Consider the following 15,076-nt stretch of genomic DNA (forward strand, 5'->3'; position numbering starts at 1 on the left):
CCAAATACTACCTTTTTCTTTTTGCTTTAAATCATGGAAGTGCGAGGGTTGAATTTTATTGCAGTGACACAGAACGTCGACTCAAAATTGAACTTAAAATGCACTCGAAGAAATTAATTGGACGGCATGCGCACGGACCGTAGTACAATTTAACCCGAACAAATAACCGAGGAGAAAACAAGCTAATTGATAAAGGAACTGTCAATTTAATGGAGCCCCCACTGACAGTGTCCAATGATCCATTTCTTGATTGAGTGAAACTCTTCTCGGGCCACAAGTTTGAAAGCCATCATGAGACCTCACGAGATGAATATCTTTTGAACTACCATGATAATAACATAAATAATATATTAATTAATTAACCCATCCCATAAAAGTAAAACTTGGAGCTACAAATTATGTTTTAGTCTGTTGGATTAAAAACTATATTCGGTAGGCGTCGGCTCGGCTCTGGTCATGACAGCTGTATTATTATTTTGGAGAGAGACATTATAAAAGGAGAGGAAGTTAGGAACGATGGATGCTCTACAAACAATAGACCACTTTCCGATTAGCCCAAAGCCTGAGAGACTGAAAGGAGGAAGCAATCCGAAAAATGGATGTGGAGAGTGTTTTTCACATGGCCGGAGGAGTTGGGGACACCAGCTATTCCAAGAACTCCTCTCTTCAGGTACGTACAATAGCATCTCTTCCCTCATGCTTATTTTGCTGGGGTTTCATTGGAAAACATATTCGTATAACCGTCTTTTCGACTCTCCGTTAAAACATCATGCTATATTCTATCGGGAAAGAAAAATCATCATGCATGCTTTGTAAAGAAATTCATTAGTTTGCTCAAACTTAGCAGCTTAGCTTCCAAACTATATAGTATGATTGTACAATAATATATATCAGTCGGGTCATTCGTACCAAGTAAAAGCGAAGAGATTTTGGATAGTTATCTTCACCACCTTTCTTCCTTCACGAATCGGAAACAAACATGTGCAGAAGAAGGCCTCCGACATGGTCAAGCACATAACAATGGAGGCAGTCCAAGAAGTGTTCCTCTCCCTGAACAAGCCCAACAGCTTCGGCATGGCCGACCTGGGCTGCTCCTCGGGGCCCAACACACTCTCCATCATCAAGGACATCATTAAATCAGTCGAAGAAGCCGAGGCATGCGGCGTCAACGTGAAGTTCCTCAACCAGTGTCCAACAATTACGACAAAGGAGTTCAGAGTTTACCTCAACGACCTCCCCACGAACGACTTCAACTCCATCTTCAAGGCCCTGCCTGATTTCCATGGGGAGCTCAAGAAATCCACGAGGAGAAGTGATCTGTACATTGCGGCTTCTCCTGGGTCGTTTTATGGGAGACTCTTCCCAAGTGGGAGCTTGCACTTTGTCTATTCATCCTACAGTCTGCATTGGCTTTCCAAGGTATATATAACTAACTCTCCAACATTAAAAGCCTATCTTTCAGCTTCTAATTTTCTCATTTTTTCCACTTATAAGTCTTATATTAAGGGCTTGTTTGAATTGCAAGGGATAAAAGACTATGTATAAAGGATCATGATACAAATTTATACAATAATCATCCATAAGCCACCCCTTTGTTATCCTCCATCCCCGTCATTCATACAAGCTCTTAGTCGAGAATAACAAGAAAAAGGAAAAAGGGTTACATTGCACTTTGCAAGACTAGTGAAATTCCATTTGAAATGCAACTTGGGACATTTTAATTTTCCCCTTTAAGCCTCTCTGTAGATACATCTTGCAAAAGGAAAAAGCTTTTAGAATTAATATTGATATGACGACGGCAAGAATGTGTTCGCTCCTCAAATATGGTCTTCATTCAAATCTTATTTGGAGAGACGGTGAAAAAGGTAATTCCATAAATGTACTTGAATAGGTGAAGCTGGCCTGCTGCTTGAACCGGTTTGTAGATGGATTAGACTTATTTCTTTTGCGATATTTAAGCTGGATTTTAGCGTAGTGTAGTCCCTGATCATCAAACTAACAAAAATGAATTAAAAAGATGGTGTAGTGTAATGGTGCAGTCCTTATCTATTGATCTAAAGGTCGCAGGTTCGATAATTAGTGGGACTATCCATACCCCTTTATTAGTTATTTAGGACATCTCTTGCATTGAACTTGGTTTTGGACATCCTTGAAACCCAAAAAAATAACAAAAATGGAAAAAAAAATCACAAAAGGGTCTTATGGATTGCTAGCTTTGGAAACCCCGATCATCACGCTTCCAGAAAAAGAAAAAAAGCTTCTTGGAATTGGATTGCTTTCATATGCTATGCATTATGTGGACCAATATGTGCTGCGTTCTTGTAGAGTGCATGTCCACTCGTTTTTTTGGTTTCTTTTCCAAGCATCACAAAATTTCCCTTTTTTTATTAACTATAAAGGAGATTTATACGTCTAATACAATAAAATAAAATAAAATAAAGATAATAATTAAGGACACAAATAGTTTCACTAAGAATATCAAATGTAAAATTTCTTGATTACTAGGCGAAAACGTATACCACTGTGCTATACCCTCTTTTCTTAAGTCCTATCACATGATTTCAAGAAACCCGGGGATTAGGCCATCTTGCTCCTTAGGGGAAAGACAATTCGATTGATGTTTTTAACGTGTACAACTGGTCAGGCCATCTTACACCATACTCCGCCCGTTTCCGAAGATAAAGTCAAAAGCAGATTATAAAAGCTCGGTCTCGAATTTTTGCTTTTTTTGTTTTTTTATCAGGTTTTCATTTTTCTTGTAGCTTTGGTCCTTTCTTAAGTCCTATCATATGATTTCAAGAACACCGGGATTAGGCCATCTTGCTCCTTAGGGTAAAGAGAATTCCGATTGATGTTTTCAACATGTACAACTGGTCAGGCCATCTTACACCGTACTCCGCCCATTTCCCAAGATGAGTCAAAAGCAGATTACACAAGCTCGGTCTCGATTTTTTGTTTTTCCTTCTTCGAGTGAAGGATCAGGTCTAGAAAGTTTACAACAACATTTGCTTTTCGCGGCCTAGGAATGTTCTAACCTCCAATTAATCTTTGCTAGGTTCCTCGAGCTCTATATGACGAGCAGGGTAAGTCCACTAACAAAGGATGCATTTATATTTCGGAATCAAGCCCTCCAACCGTAGCACAAGCTTACCAAGCACAATTCCGAGAGGACTTCTCATCGTTCCTCCAGTTCCGATCCCAAGAGCTGATCCCTGGCGGTCAAATGGTGCTTATCTTGCTCGGAAGAAGAGGCCCTAACCACATCGACAGGGGCAACTCATTCTTCTGGGAAATACTGTCAAGATCATTCTCCACGTTAATCCTAGAGGTTGGTGATGATTAATATTTTCTTTTTTTGGATAAGTAATTAATTTTTTCTTCTTACCAAAAAAACAGAAATTAATCCAGGGTTTTCGCTTTCACATGACGGTATATTCGTTCATTATTATCTGATGTGATTAGGGGGAGGTGGAGAAGGAGAAGCTAGACTCATACGGGGTGCATTTCTATGCACCTAGCAAGGATGAAATCGAGTCCGAGATAAAAAGGGAGGGATCTTTCGAGCTGACCCAGTTCGAGATGTTCGAGTTAGAGAGGGAAGAAAGCATCAAAGGAGAGAGATACGGATGGGCAGTCGCTACAACGGTCCGGGCAGTACAAGAATCAATGATCAGGCACCACTTTGGGGATGGAATTGATTTGGACAAATTGTTCGGCATTTATGCTAGTATTGTTGATCAAGAAATGGCAAAAGAAGAGATTAGGGCTGTTACCTTTGTTTTGGTTCTTAGGAAGCTGGCGAAAGAATAGAAGGATGTCTATGAAATTAGGAAATTGTGGGGGGGGGGGGGGGGGGGGGGGGGGGGGGGGGGGGGGGGGGGGGGGGGGGGTGTGGTGGGTTGGGGGGGTGGGGGTGGGGGTGGGTGTTGGAAGAGAATTATAATCGATGTTGAAGTTTGCTAGATGAATTGACCAATATTTAATATGAATGATTGAATCAACGTAGGTTAATTCAGGTGGTTCGATACATATTACTCTTAAGTACGGGTTCGATTTAAGTCTTGTAAATAGAGAATATTTACGCATGGAAGAGTTTTATTCTTTAATGAATTGACTTGGTTAAAAATATAGATTAACTGGGCTTGTAAATATCATGTGATATACACTAAAAAAATAATATGATTCATGGAATTGCTGACTTCTAAGACTCTAAAGAGGCACATTGCTTTCAAAGGAGTTTCCAACGATAAGCTAATTGATGAAGCATGATAAGGTTTTTCCTTATTCTTGGGTCTCTTTTTTTTCGGTGTGTATCCTGATATCCGATTGTTTAATGGGCCTCGACTAATCTAGTTTGAGTCAAGGCAAGTATTCTGATATCCGAGAGTCTAACAGTCTCAACTAATTTAGTTTGAGCCAGGATGATCCATTAAGGGATCAAGCTCTCTCAGTATGGATTTCTCCATTTATTAGATTCGAACCCGAAACCTTGATTAAGAGAAAGAAGCGTTGAATCGCTTGAACCAATTCATATTGGTTATTCTTGGATCTCTTCAAACAAAATTCAATTACAACATGTGAATTTCTTTCCATTTTTGGTGTCAATTTGCGTTATTCTTGGGTCTCTTTGAACCAAGTAAATTGACACCAAAAATGAGAAAGAAAGTTACGTGTTGTAATTGATTTTATTTTTTTATTGAAATACGGGGCAGAAGCTTATTCAATAAAAATGACAATTAAGGACAAAGTTGAGGCAAGCAGACTGTCACAACTTCCCCAAACAACAATAGGTTAAGGCCGGGAGAGCAATGATTTAGCTTGTGAAGCCACCATATGAAGAGAAAGATGAGTAATTGGCAAGCCAGTCTATGTACATATTATTGCTTTGTACGTGTTGTATTCCAACCATTCCGTCTTGTTTGAGGAGTCATTTCATATTTATTAGTAGATAGGCGTGTGCGTTGGACACGTAGTACGATTTATTAATGAAATCAGAATTACAATTTATTATATAATTATGCATAATTGTAATTAATAAAGTACATAAATCATAAGGAGATGTTTGACATTATTTTAGTGACCAGTGTAATCTCTTCTTCATCGTGGATTTCATCTAGTTATTTTTTTATGGATATGCCATTGTATATTCCTCACTTCTCTTCTCATGAAAAACTTTATGATAATTATATTTCAAATATAAAATTTTCATAAAAAGTTCATAAAAGACAAAAAAGAATTTCTACTTTTTTCTAGCTAAATATTTGATTTTCTTAATTTGAATATTTTGTGAGGTCAAATAAATTTTGATTTCTGTTGGAAATTATATTTTTTAAAATTTATAATAAAATGAATCTCACTAGGCAGTGGTCATGTATCAAATAACCTGATGGCAAGCCACCTTAGTCCAATAAATTAATTTTCTACAAGAAAAATATGAATCCATGAGCTCTATTTTTGTTTAATCTTTCTATGGAAATTTCATCAACAAATATATTAATGATTTTGGTGAGAACTTTCTAATTTAATCTCAACAAAATTTTCATTGGTAAGTTGTTTGAACAATTTCTTATTTATAAAATATTTTGACATATTATCATATGAAATTTTGGTGAATATTTCGTCGAAAAATCTTGAGCTCATTTTAGATGAAATTTTTCCAAATAGTAATCCTTAGAAATGCTGAAAATTTCTTTACAATAACTATCCATCTATATCACCCATCATAATCACTTTGGGATATACCTTACTTAAGCATGTTAACCTATTTAGACCATAGCAAAATATAAATCTTGAAATCAGTCCTATATCGTAATGAAATGTCCATTTGTTTCCCAGAACAAGCTTTATATAATGAAAGCATGCACATCCTTGCAATTAATGTATTTGAAGATCACCTATTCCCAAACCTAGATTTGTCGAAAACCCATTGACCTTCTGGATATAAAATGGTGCAAATCGAAATAAAAAAAGAAAAGGTTTTCTCTAGCAGAACATATTATTTTGTCCTTCTATCAGTTTAATGAACTCTTCAAAAATGAAAATATGCAGTTGATTAATTATAATTGATTGAATCTACGAAAAAATTTAATAGTTTATCCTCCAAAGATAGCTAAACACCCATTGAATTTTAAATTTTGATTTGACAATTGATAAAAGAGTGTCTCACTAACAAATAAGAATAAGATATAACGGGTCGTTTCTAAATAATGCATGAATGAAGAAAAATTGAGTTAAAAAAGTTCTAAGATGAAAAAGTTCCAAAACGATGGAAATAAAAGCTCATTGAAAATTTTCCCTGAAAACTCATTGAAGTTGTAAAGAATAATATAAAACAAATTTGCTCAAGATATCGGAAAAGTACATCATCAAAAATATTAAAAAATATCAATCTATTTAATCGTTAAGTTCAAAAGGCAGGCATACTTAGATAGATATAATTGCATGTGTACATTTACCATTAATCACATCCCCCACAAATGATCGTCACAATCCTAGGGTATAAGGTTGCTTCCGCTTTTTCACCCATTCAAATATCAATCCTCACTCCCTAAAATGGACCTTTCGTAGGCACCAATTAAGTGCAGCCACATCAGCGTCTATTGGGGGGGAATTAAATTGCTAATGCAGCCACGCTGTTCCCATCAAATTTTGTTCTTCTCTCTCACATTATGACGCAACAGATTAATTGCGATCTGTTGACTCGCGCACGAATACCATAATACAATCTTCTATTACCTGTTGTATCTACGAATACCAGGGAATAGGCTTCAAACTCGAATCAAATCCGAGATTGGGTAAAAGAACACGGTAGCTCCAAAACTTTATTGATAATCCGAATAACTGTCTTCAATACTAGAGTTGTACAAAGCTTAAATAGAATTAAAAAGCCTAAATTGCACGAAAGACATAAACTTTTCCTAGAATTGCAAAAACACTCTAATAACATTAAAATGCCTGTTTGATGTCCTAAACGATGGAATTTGCCTTAAATCTCGTCATTTCAAGGCCGAAATAGGGTCGTCAGAACCTGTTTTTCTCAAGATATCGACTTGCCGCTTCTTCTACCACATCACATAATCTCTCCTTAAGGAAAATGCGATTCTCTTAAATAAAGAGTCCCCCAAATTTGCAAAACGTTGGGAAAAAGTTGCTTAAATTACTTGCCATACGATCGTCCTTATTTGGAAGAAAGATATTTTCTACGTAAATGTTGCAAGACATAGCGAAATTTCACGTTGTATCTTTCAAGAAAAGTGAAAGCAGTTCGATTGTCATTTTGAATGGAATTGGACTATTACCTCAAGAATTGATGGCATTTAACATTATATCGAAATTGGACTATCCCTATGTTTTTCTCTCGATGCTTTGCAAAGCGTTGGGATAAATCGGCCCGGAGGAGCTTTTCTGAAGTCTTTAGAAAGTGTCAGTATAGATTGGTTTTAAGGCGATGTTTTGAAAAGAGTTGTCTTTTGTTTACCCTATTCTGACGTTTTTTTGTGTTTTTTCCAACCTTTTCGAAAGCATCGCTAAAACTGTTTATGCTGATGCTTCAAACGTCAGCCCTTGTCTTTTTCTTTTTAAAAATTCAAAGACTGAGCTAGAAAGTTCTTGCGTAGCGGAAAAATTCAAAAATTTTGGTCAACAAATTGTTATTTTGCTACTGGATGTTGTCAACTATGTTGTCGGGTATGTTTTTAAAGTGCATCAAGAGAATGTCATTTTGCCAGTGCTTATTGTCAAAAGTGTTGTCACTGATATTTGTGGTTCATAATAGGAAGAGCAACCCGCTGTCTCCTTGCAAAAATCTGTTGTTATGGAACACAAGATATTATCGAAGATGATGTTGATTAAATCAATCTTTCAAGATTTAATTTACGACGATCTTCACTAGTTGTCTCAAATTGAGAAGAGAATGGCTTATTGATTGACCTAATTTCATAATGGTTCTTTAACAAAAGACTGACTTATTTATGAAAAATGTTGCAAAGAAACTTTGGATGTGCTCTATTGAGAAAAGTATATGGCTTCAAGCTGTTTGTGGGATCACGTTGCCAACTGTTAGGGTAAAAACTCCGAGAGGCTCGATCAAGAAGATATTATTCTAGGAAAAATCTATATAAGAAGAACTTAATTTATATGCTAGCATATATATGCTAAAACCTATAAGGAAAATCCACACAAAATATTCCCAAAGTTAATACAAAACCAAGTCAACCGCTAGCATTTTAATCATACAAAATAACTATTTAATTCCTTATGGCCTAGATTTCCTTGAAATCGAAAGAAACATTTTCGATAAGTAGGACCACATATTACAAGAGATCAATTGAACAACAGAAAGTGTGTATTATATTCATACCTTGCTTGAAACACATAATTAGGTTTCATGAAAGGGACTAAACATACCTAATTAATTCATTCAACTTAGCATGAGATCAACTACGTAAGAGTCAAGAGTTAGACTAGTAGCTAAGGAGGAGCTCAAATATCCACCCGATCCTGGGTTCGAAACCCTTTGGAACCATCGGAGCGCCTTTGGTGTAATTATCCACTCCGTGCGTCGCCGAGGGCTCACGGAGTCTCAGGGATTAGTCGGGAAAAGCCTAGACATCCCCGGTTAGGAAAAAAAAAGACTCAAGACCAAAAATTACCTTATATTTAGACTGACCGACTAAATTACCTTATAATTAGCCATCTTACTTGTTTATAATTAGCAATTCCCATGACCAAAAATTACACATCAATGCTTACGCAATGTTCTTACGGGTTTCCAAACCTTAATTCTTGATATTAATACCATGCAATATATACATATATGTATGTACATACAAGTAATGTTAATAGGTGGAGGAAGAGAAAATACGATCCACAAAGTTAACATTTGTAAGATTCAATCCCGAAATCTCTTGGCTCTGTATCGTTGATGAATGTTTGCACTAATTACCCTTACAAACAAAGGTATATTTTTATTTTATTAAAGATTATGATAATAACATATCTTCTAATACAAGGGACCTAAATGACTTGATGAATTCTATATATTTGTACAAGAATTTTGGAGCTAGAGCCCCCAAATACTTTACTTATATAAATGACAATAGATATGACAACATGTTGTCATATTTGTTGTTTCGGCCCAGACAACTTTGGACCGATGTTTAAATGTCGGCCCATGTCGATCTCAGGTGATAACACGTTGTCATCAGTTGTCAATGTGTTGTCACCTAAGATCAACGTGAGTCGACATTTTAAATGTCGGCCCAAAGTTGTTTGGGCCAACACTTTACGAAACGTCGGCCAAAGCTATTTAAGTAAATAAATAAATAAAAGGCTGACTAGGAATTTTCCTACTTAGCCTATGAAATTTCAAAACTCGAAAATTCAAAGGTTGGGTTGTATATAAGACAACCCTCCCTTCATCCCTCCTTTTTCTTCTTAATCGCCCCCAAAAAACAGGCAACCCCTTCCATTCTTGTGCCATCCACCATCATCTTCCATCACCCTTTCATTGCCACGACCTTCACTCTACTGCCATCACCATTACAACCTTCCTCCGTCCTCCACTCCTCATCTACCTCCATAATTAATTCCACTATCGTCATTCATCTCCTTTCCTCCTCTATCCTCGTTCTTCTCCATCATCACCTTCATAATAACTCCTCCCGAGACTGTGCCTTAACCATTCATGAAGTTCGAGAGGAAGAAGCTACATGTCACCATCAACACCATCGGACACATTGACCATGGGAAGACCAAAATGATGGTCCCCAGGTCCTCCTTCAAACCCATTCTTGATGTGCTGCTACAATTCCTAAATCTAATCCCCTTGCTACATCTTTTTGTCCTTTCTTGAAGCTTCCACTGCTGCTGGTGGCTCCCCCTCGACCTCTCGAAGTTGTTGCTGCTAGTGGACGCCCCTCCTCGACTTCTCATGCTAGTAGACTTTCTCTTTCAATTTCTTTCATTCCTTCTATCCATTTTCATTTGAACGTGAACTTATGTTAATATATGATTATTTTTTTTATCGATTTAAGAAGTTTATGTTAGATTTCGACAATTGAAAATTATGGTTGCGTATCGAGAACTGCGGTGTGATTCTTTGAACGATTTATGATGTTTTCTTAATTTCTAGGACATGACAATCAATTGTCAAAAATTTGACAACCTGTTGTCAAAAGTGATCTGGGTAAGTTCACCCTTGACAATGGGTTGTCAATTTTCTGACAATTGATCGTCCCTTTTTCTTTAAATTGAAAATGGTATGTGCCGGTGATTTTTATGTCGATCTAGGATTGCTTTTAGCAGACTTTTCTAAGCGTCGATCAAAACATGGCTTTTAGTCAACACATGTTGCATTGGCCTAAGGATGGTTTTGGCCCTACTAAAAAAACATCGGCTTAGGGTTAGGGATTGGTTAAGTCGACACAAAAAGCACAGAGCTGGGGATAGTCTTGGCCCGATGTACAAAGTGCCGGCTTAGGGACTATTTTGACCGATGTAATAAGTGTCGACCTAGACTTGGTTTTCGGCTGACCCTTGAAAAACGTTGGCCTAGGATGGATTTTTGCTGACGCTTTTGGAAAAACGTTGAGAAGCATATGCCAACGGGCAATCCCAACGCTTCTAAAAGCATTGAGAAAAATGTTGGGAGGGCTAAGGCCGACACTTTTTGCGTCGGCAAAGTTGAAAAAAGCGTTAGCCCAGACCTTTTTTTTTATAGTGTAAAGGGCTTTCAATGAGGGGGTACCATTACTTTTTGTTATAAAGTGGAAGGACATGATATGCAGGAGGTAACTTTTCATGAAAAGACAAGTACTAATTTGATATAAGAATTTGATTATGAATTATAAAAGTGGGAAAAGACAATAAAAGGGAATTAAATGGGGTAAAATGGAAAATAACAAATGTGGAGAAATCAAAAGGAACTTCATACTTTTGTAATTAGTGTATATATATGTATACGTATATATTATTGATTAAAAAAATGCATTTAAAAACTAATGATTAGTGCATAAGATATAATTACATGAGAAGATAGATGCTGTTATTTTAAGAAAATTATAATTTAATAGACATATAGAAGGATATAGAAGTCTACTTTTCAAAAGTATTATACTTTTACAGAAGTTATAAATTATAAATTATCATAATTATGATATTATTATACTTGAATAGAGGATTCATTGGTGAAAATATGTATCTGGAATGAGACAATTAGTGTAAATGGCTTAATGCATGCAAAAAGGACGTATAGTTATATTTTAGAAGAATACAATAGAGAGATAGAAGGAGGGATACAAATGCATACTTAAGAATACTTTGGGAAAAGTAAATGAGAAGCAAAGAGTAAGTAAGCAGATGACTAAAAGAACCACATGGTGAAAAGAGTAGATGTAAAACTATGAATATATATATATATATATATATATGCAACGTGTCTTTTAGAATTACTGAGGCACCATGATTTAATTATGATTAAGGAGGCATAATTGGTAGCCGTAAATACTTTAGTGAGTTAGATATATATTGTTGAATTTCTATAGACACTATTTTTTCTTTCAACGGACAATAATACCAAGGTCATTTTATATTTTAAATAGAAAGTAAAAAAAATATTTCTTCATATATTGAATGAGTGAATGGAGTCTAGGAAGATGTCCACGTACATTCAATCAACAAAATATGAATTAAGAAAGCTGTCTACATGCATGGAAGGGTAAAATGAGAATTTTAAAATGAGGAGAAATACAGTGAGCTTAAGAATTTTATATATGTGATAGATTTATTTACTTAATTTTTTACATGGTAGCTTACGTGCCTAGCTATTAGGGATAGAGAGGGGGAGACAAGATAGCATAAAGAGTTATATTGGTGAGGACTGAATTCAAAATCTCTTAGGTGGTGTTTGGTTTCATAGTAGGATTTTAAAATTAGATTTTGATTTTGATTTTGAGTGGTATAAATGGGGTCCACCCTTTGACTTTGTATGAGTTATGTTGTTTTGTTGTGGGAAAAAGTGATAAAAATGGGACCCACTCTTTGACTTTGTATGAGTTATTTTGTTTTGTAGTGGGTAGAATTAAGTTAGAATTGTGATTCTAAAATACAATTGCGAAACCAAACAGGCCTTTAATTTTTGTTCGAGTATTTTCATGCATAAGTCACTACTAAACCCCTTTCACATTAGTCTTGCAAGATGAACTATTGTAAGTAGTTCAATTGTTAGACTGATTCAAGTCTGATATTCTTCTACATAATGTTTTGACTGTATAATTTGTGAATTATATTCGAGGAACTTCTTCCCAGTAGAATTGCCTCATAAGGTGCAGGGAGTTACGTTTCCAAGTCCATTAGTAACTCAGACGGGCCGGGCTACTCTTCCCCTTTATAGGCCGCAAAACCCAGCCCAATGAGCAGAGATTAATGTATTAGAAGTTATAACTTATTGGCTGTCTTGGCCCAACAGTGATCCTAACGTTTGTCGGCAGGATTAGCAGTCACCAAGGTGCATAATGCAACCGCAAATAAGTACGAGGACCATTACTTAACTTATTGAAAGTTATAAATGAGATCAAAGACTTCAACATCTGCCTTGAGCAATTGATCATTATGTATCAGCCTAATTTTTTCTGTGCCAATTTCAGTGTACTTAGGGCCTTATGCTTGTGTTCATTGTAAGTTTGCCCTTTATGTCGTAGATTCATCCTATCACTAACCTGTAACATTGTGATGGAAGCAGTCCGTCACAAATTCACAACTGTCGATCATGATCACTATTGCATGTTTTCTTTAAATTTCACTGAGTTGAAGAAAATACATTAAATACCTTACCTATTTATAAGCTCAGTAAAACATCCAAATTACAAATAACTTCAGAATATCTAAATGAGATATTGTAAAATGCAAATATTAGATAATCTCAGTGATTCATGGGATGTTATTCTCGAATATTTTGACTGTCTAAATTATTGAATAATATCTCTCACGGTGTCATGCGTTCCCGCTTGATCAGACATCACCTCACTCACCTTCAATCATTGAAATGTAGTAAACTGAAGGGGAGCATGTTTTCGTTGAGTTGGGTAGAGTTGGGCAGCATGATATATAGCTACATAATTGCTTGACAATTAGGTTTTGTATTTATGAGAGCGGAAACCTGAAAAAAAAAATTAATATATGTATTGCATGTCATTCAGTTCAATAATTTCATTGCCAGTTCTTTAGTTTTACCAGTCATTTCGATTGTGACATTTTAGCCATATATTCAAAATTTACCACTCGTGGATATTATGCTATGCGGAGAACTTGTGAAATTGTGTCGATTCCATTAATTCATTTAGTTTGCTTTTGATTATTACAGTTAGAAAACACAATAGTTCCATCAGACTTTTTCATTTTTTTTATCATTATATTATGAGGGAAGGCGATGTGATTAGTCGAATCAAAGGCTAGTACCATTGCTACTACGTATAATCTGAGTTCTAATACCATATTGAACTTCTAATGAGCTCATATGGATTTAGGCTCATATTCACTTAAAAATTCAAACTAATAAGTAATAGTATTCAAGTCATATATAAATCAATTGAATTATTTTTAACTTTTTTATGTGGGATTACTCTGAACATCTCTCTAATCTTTATGAAGAGGAGTTGGGTATAAAATAAATATATGCATATATTATGCGTTGGAATAATGTGACACTTTTATATATACATCAGATAATTATAGACTTAGCTCCTATACGACGTTGCAGCACATAAAGTATGTAACTTTAGCATTATAGCCCAGCCTGGTTTTTTCCCCTCAGGCAAAAGGAAAGCCTTTTTCGGACGTACATGCGTGTCGTTATAGAAAATTTGCTCTCGGCCGACTCTCATAGCCTGCCGACCCAAAACTACTTTCCTCAACACTTCCCAACAATCGGTCATAAATTTTTTCCAATAAAAGAAGATCGATCTGAGCCACTAGTCGTGAAAATTTGCCAGCTAACGGCCTTGTTGGATTGGTTCAATTTATCCTGAAATTTGGAAGGCTAAACTAAAGTAGGGAACAAACAAATCGTCACCAATTTAGTTAACATTAACAGTCTATATTTGGAGTAAATCGACCACTATCATATCATTTGGAACCACTCAATGTAACGCGTGAAGTGAAGAATTGACTCATCCACTTTTTTTTCCTGGTCGTGCACAATGGAGACCTTCCAAAGTTATTGGTGACTTAATCTGCATGCAGAAGTACGTAATTCAAGAAGTTAATTCTCTTTTTCCTTTTGCATGGCAAGCATGTAATTTTGAGGAGATGACGATTGTTTAATCTAAAAAGTTAACCATATCATGTACGGTTTGATTTAATTACATAATGACCATGCACTGATACCAGGTAAAATTTTTAAGAAGAGCACAACCGTCTAATATAGATTATTATTGATCTCGTTAAATAGGCATGATTTAGTTATTAGCAACATTGATTCTAATTAAGCCTCGATCTCTCTCTCTACTCTCTTATATCACACTCTGCTTACTGTAGAAGTATAAGTTAAACTAATTAATCTATGTCAGGATGTCTTGCCCTTTGCAGTACAACATGATGAAAAGATCATTATTCATTTGAGCTATGTATGTAAAATTCCTGGAGATATATAATAGAATTCCATGCATGCAAAGTCCACTCTGTCCATGTAATTTGTCGTCCTGTCCCGTGATTTTAGGAAAGGCGATTGAGGACGGGAGAGAGCATGCAGTTATAGTCACATCAGATACTGTCGATCGATTGAGTTCATAAAAACTTTGAAATAGGGTTTTGAATCCTTTCAATATATAATGATATATATATATATTTTTTTTGGCGTGGCTCGACTAATGGTTCATGTCCTTTCCATTAGTCTGGCCATTGGGGGGGCTAGTGTAAAGGGGCCCCTTCATCATCTCATCTTGACCTATTGCATGCCTAACGAACACCTTGTTTCTCTCTAGGGAAACATGCAATTTTATCTTTGTCAGTGCACTCCCAAGCTAGTTCTTGACAACGACAATAAAATGACAAAAGTTTGAACACTGATAGTTTCCAAAAA

The 15,076-nt window shown here is 35.9% G+C and overlaps 1 protein-coding gene across 1 annotated transcript; it reads left to right on the plus strand.

Moving 5' to 3' along the window:
- Positions 1–509: 509 nt before the first annotated feature.
- On the plus strand, positions 510–3,839 carry LOC116212376 (salicylate carboxymethyltransferase-like). Its single transcript, XM_031546957.1, has 4 exons — positions 510–670; positions 988–1,419; positions 3,056–3,328; positions 3,463–3,839. Exons 1-4 carry the CDS (start codon positions 596–598, stop codon positions 3,808–3,810), a joined length of 1,128 nt encoding a protein of 375 aa, XP_031402817.1. The 5' UTR covers positions 510–595; the 3' UTR covers positions 3,811–3,839.
- Positions 3,840–15,076: the final 11,237 nt, after the last annotated feature.

Source organism: Punica granatum, chromosome 6 (genome assembly GCF_007655135.1).
Source record: "Punica granatum isolate Tunisia-2019 chromosome 6, ASM765513v2, whole genome shotgun sequence".
In the NCBI taxonomy this organism is placed as follows: Eukaryota; Viridiplantae; Streptophyta; class Magnoliopsida; order Myrtales; family Lythraceae; genus Punica; species Punica granatum.

What these genes read in the sequence shown, in the direction of transcription:
- LOC116212376 (XM_031546957.1), top strand. Translation starts at nt 596, where the DNA reads ATGGATGTGGAGAGTGTTTTTCACATGGCCGGAGGAGTTGGGGACACC. An exon ending in CCAAGAACTCCTCTCTTCAG is followed by an intron (nt 671 to 987) that starts GTACGTACAATA and finishes AAACATGTGCAG; the next exon opens with AAGAAGGCCTCCGACATGGT. An exon ending in GTCTGCATTGGCTTTCCAAG is followed by an intron (nt 1,420 to 3,055) that starts GTATATATAACT and finishes AATCTTTGCTAG; the next exon opens with GTTCCTCGAGCTCTATATGA.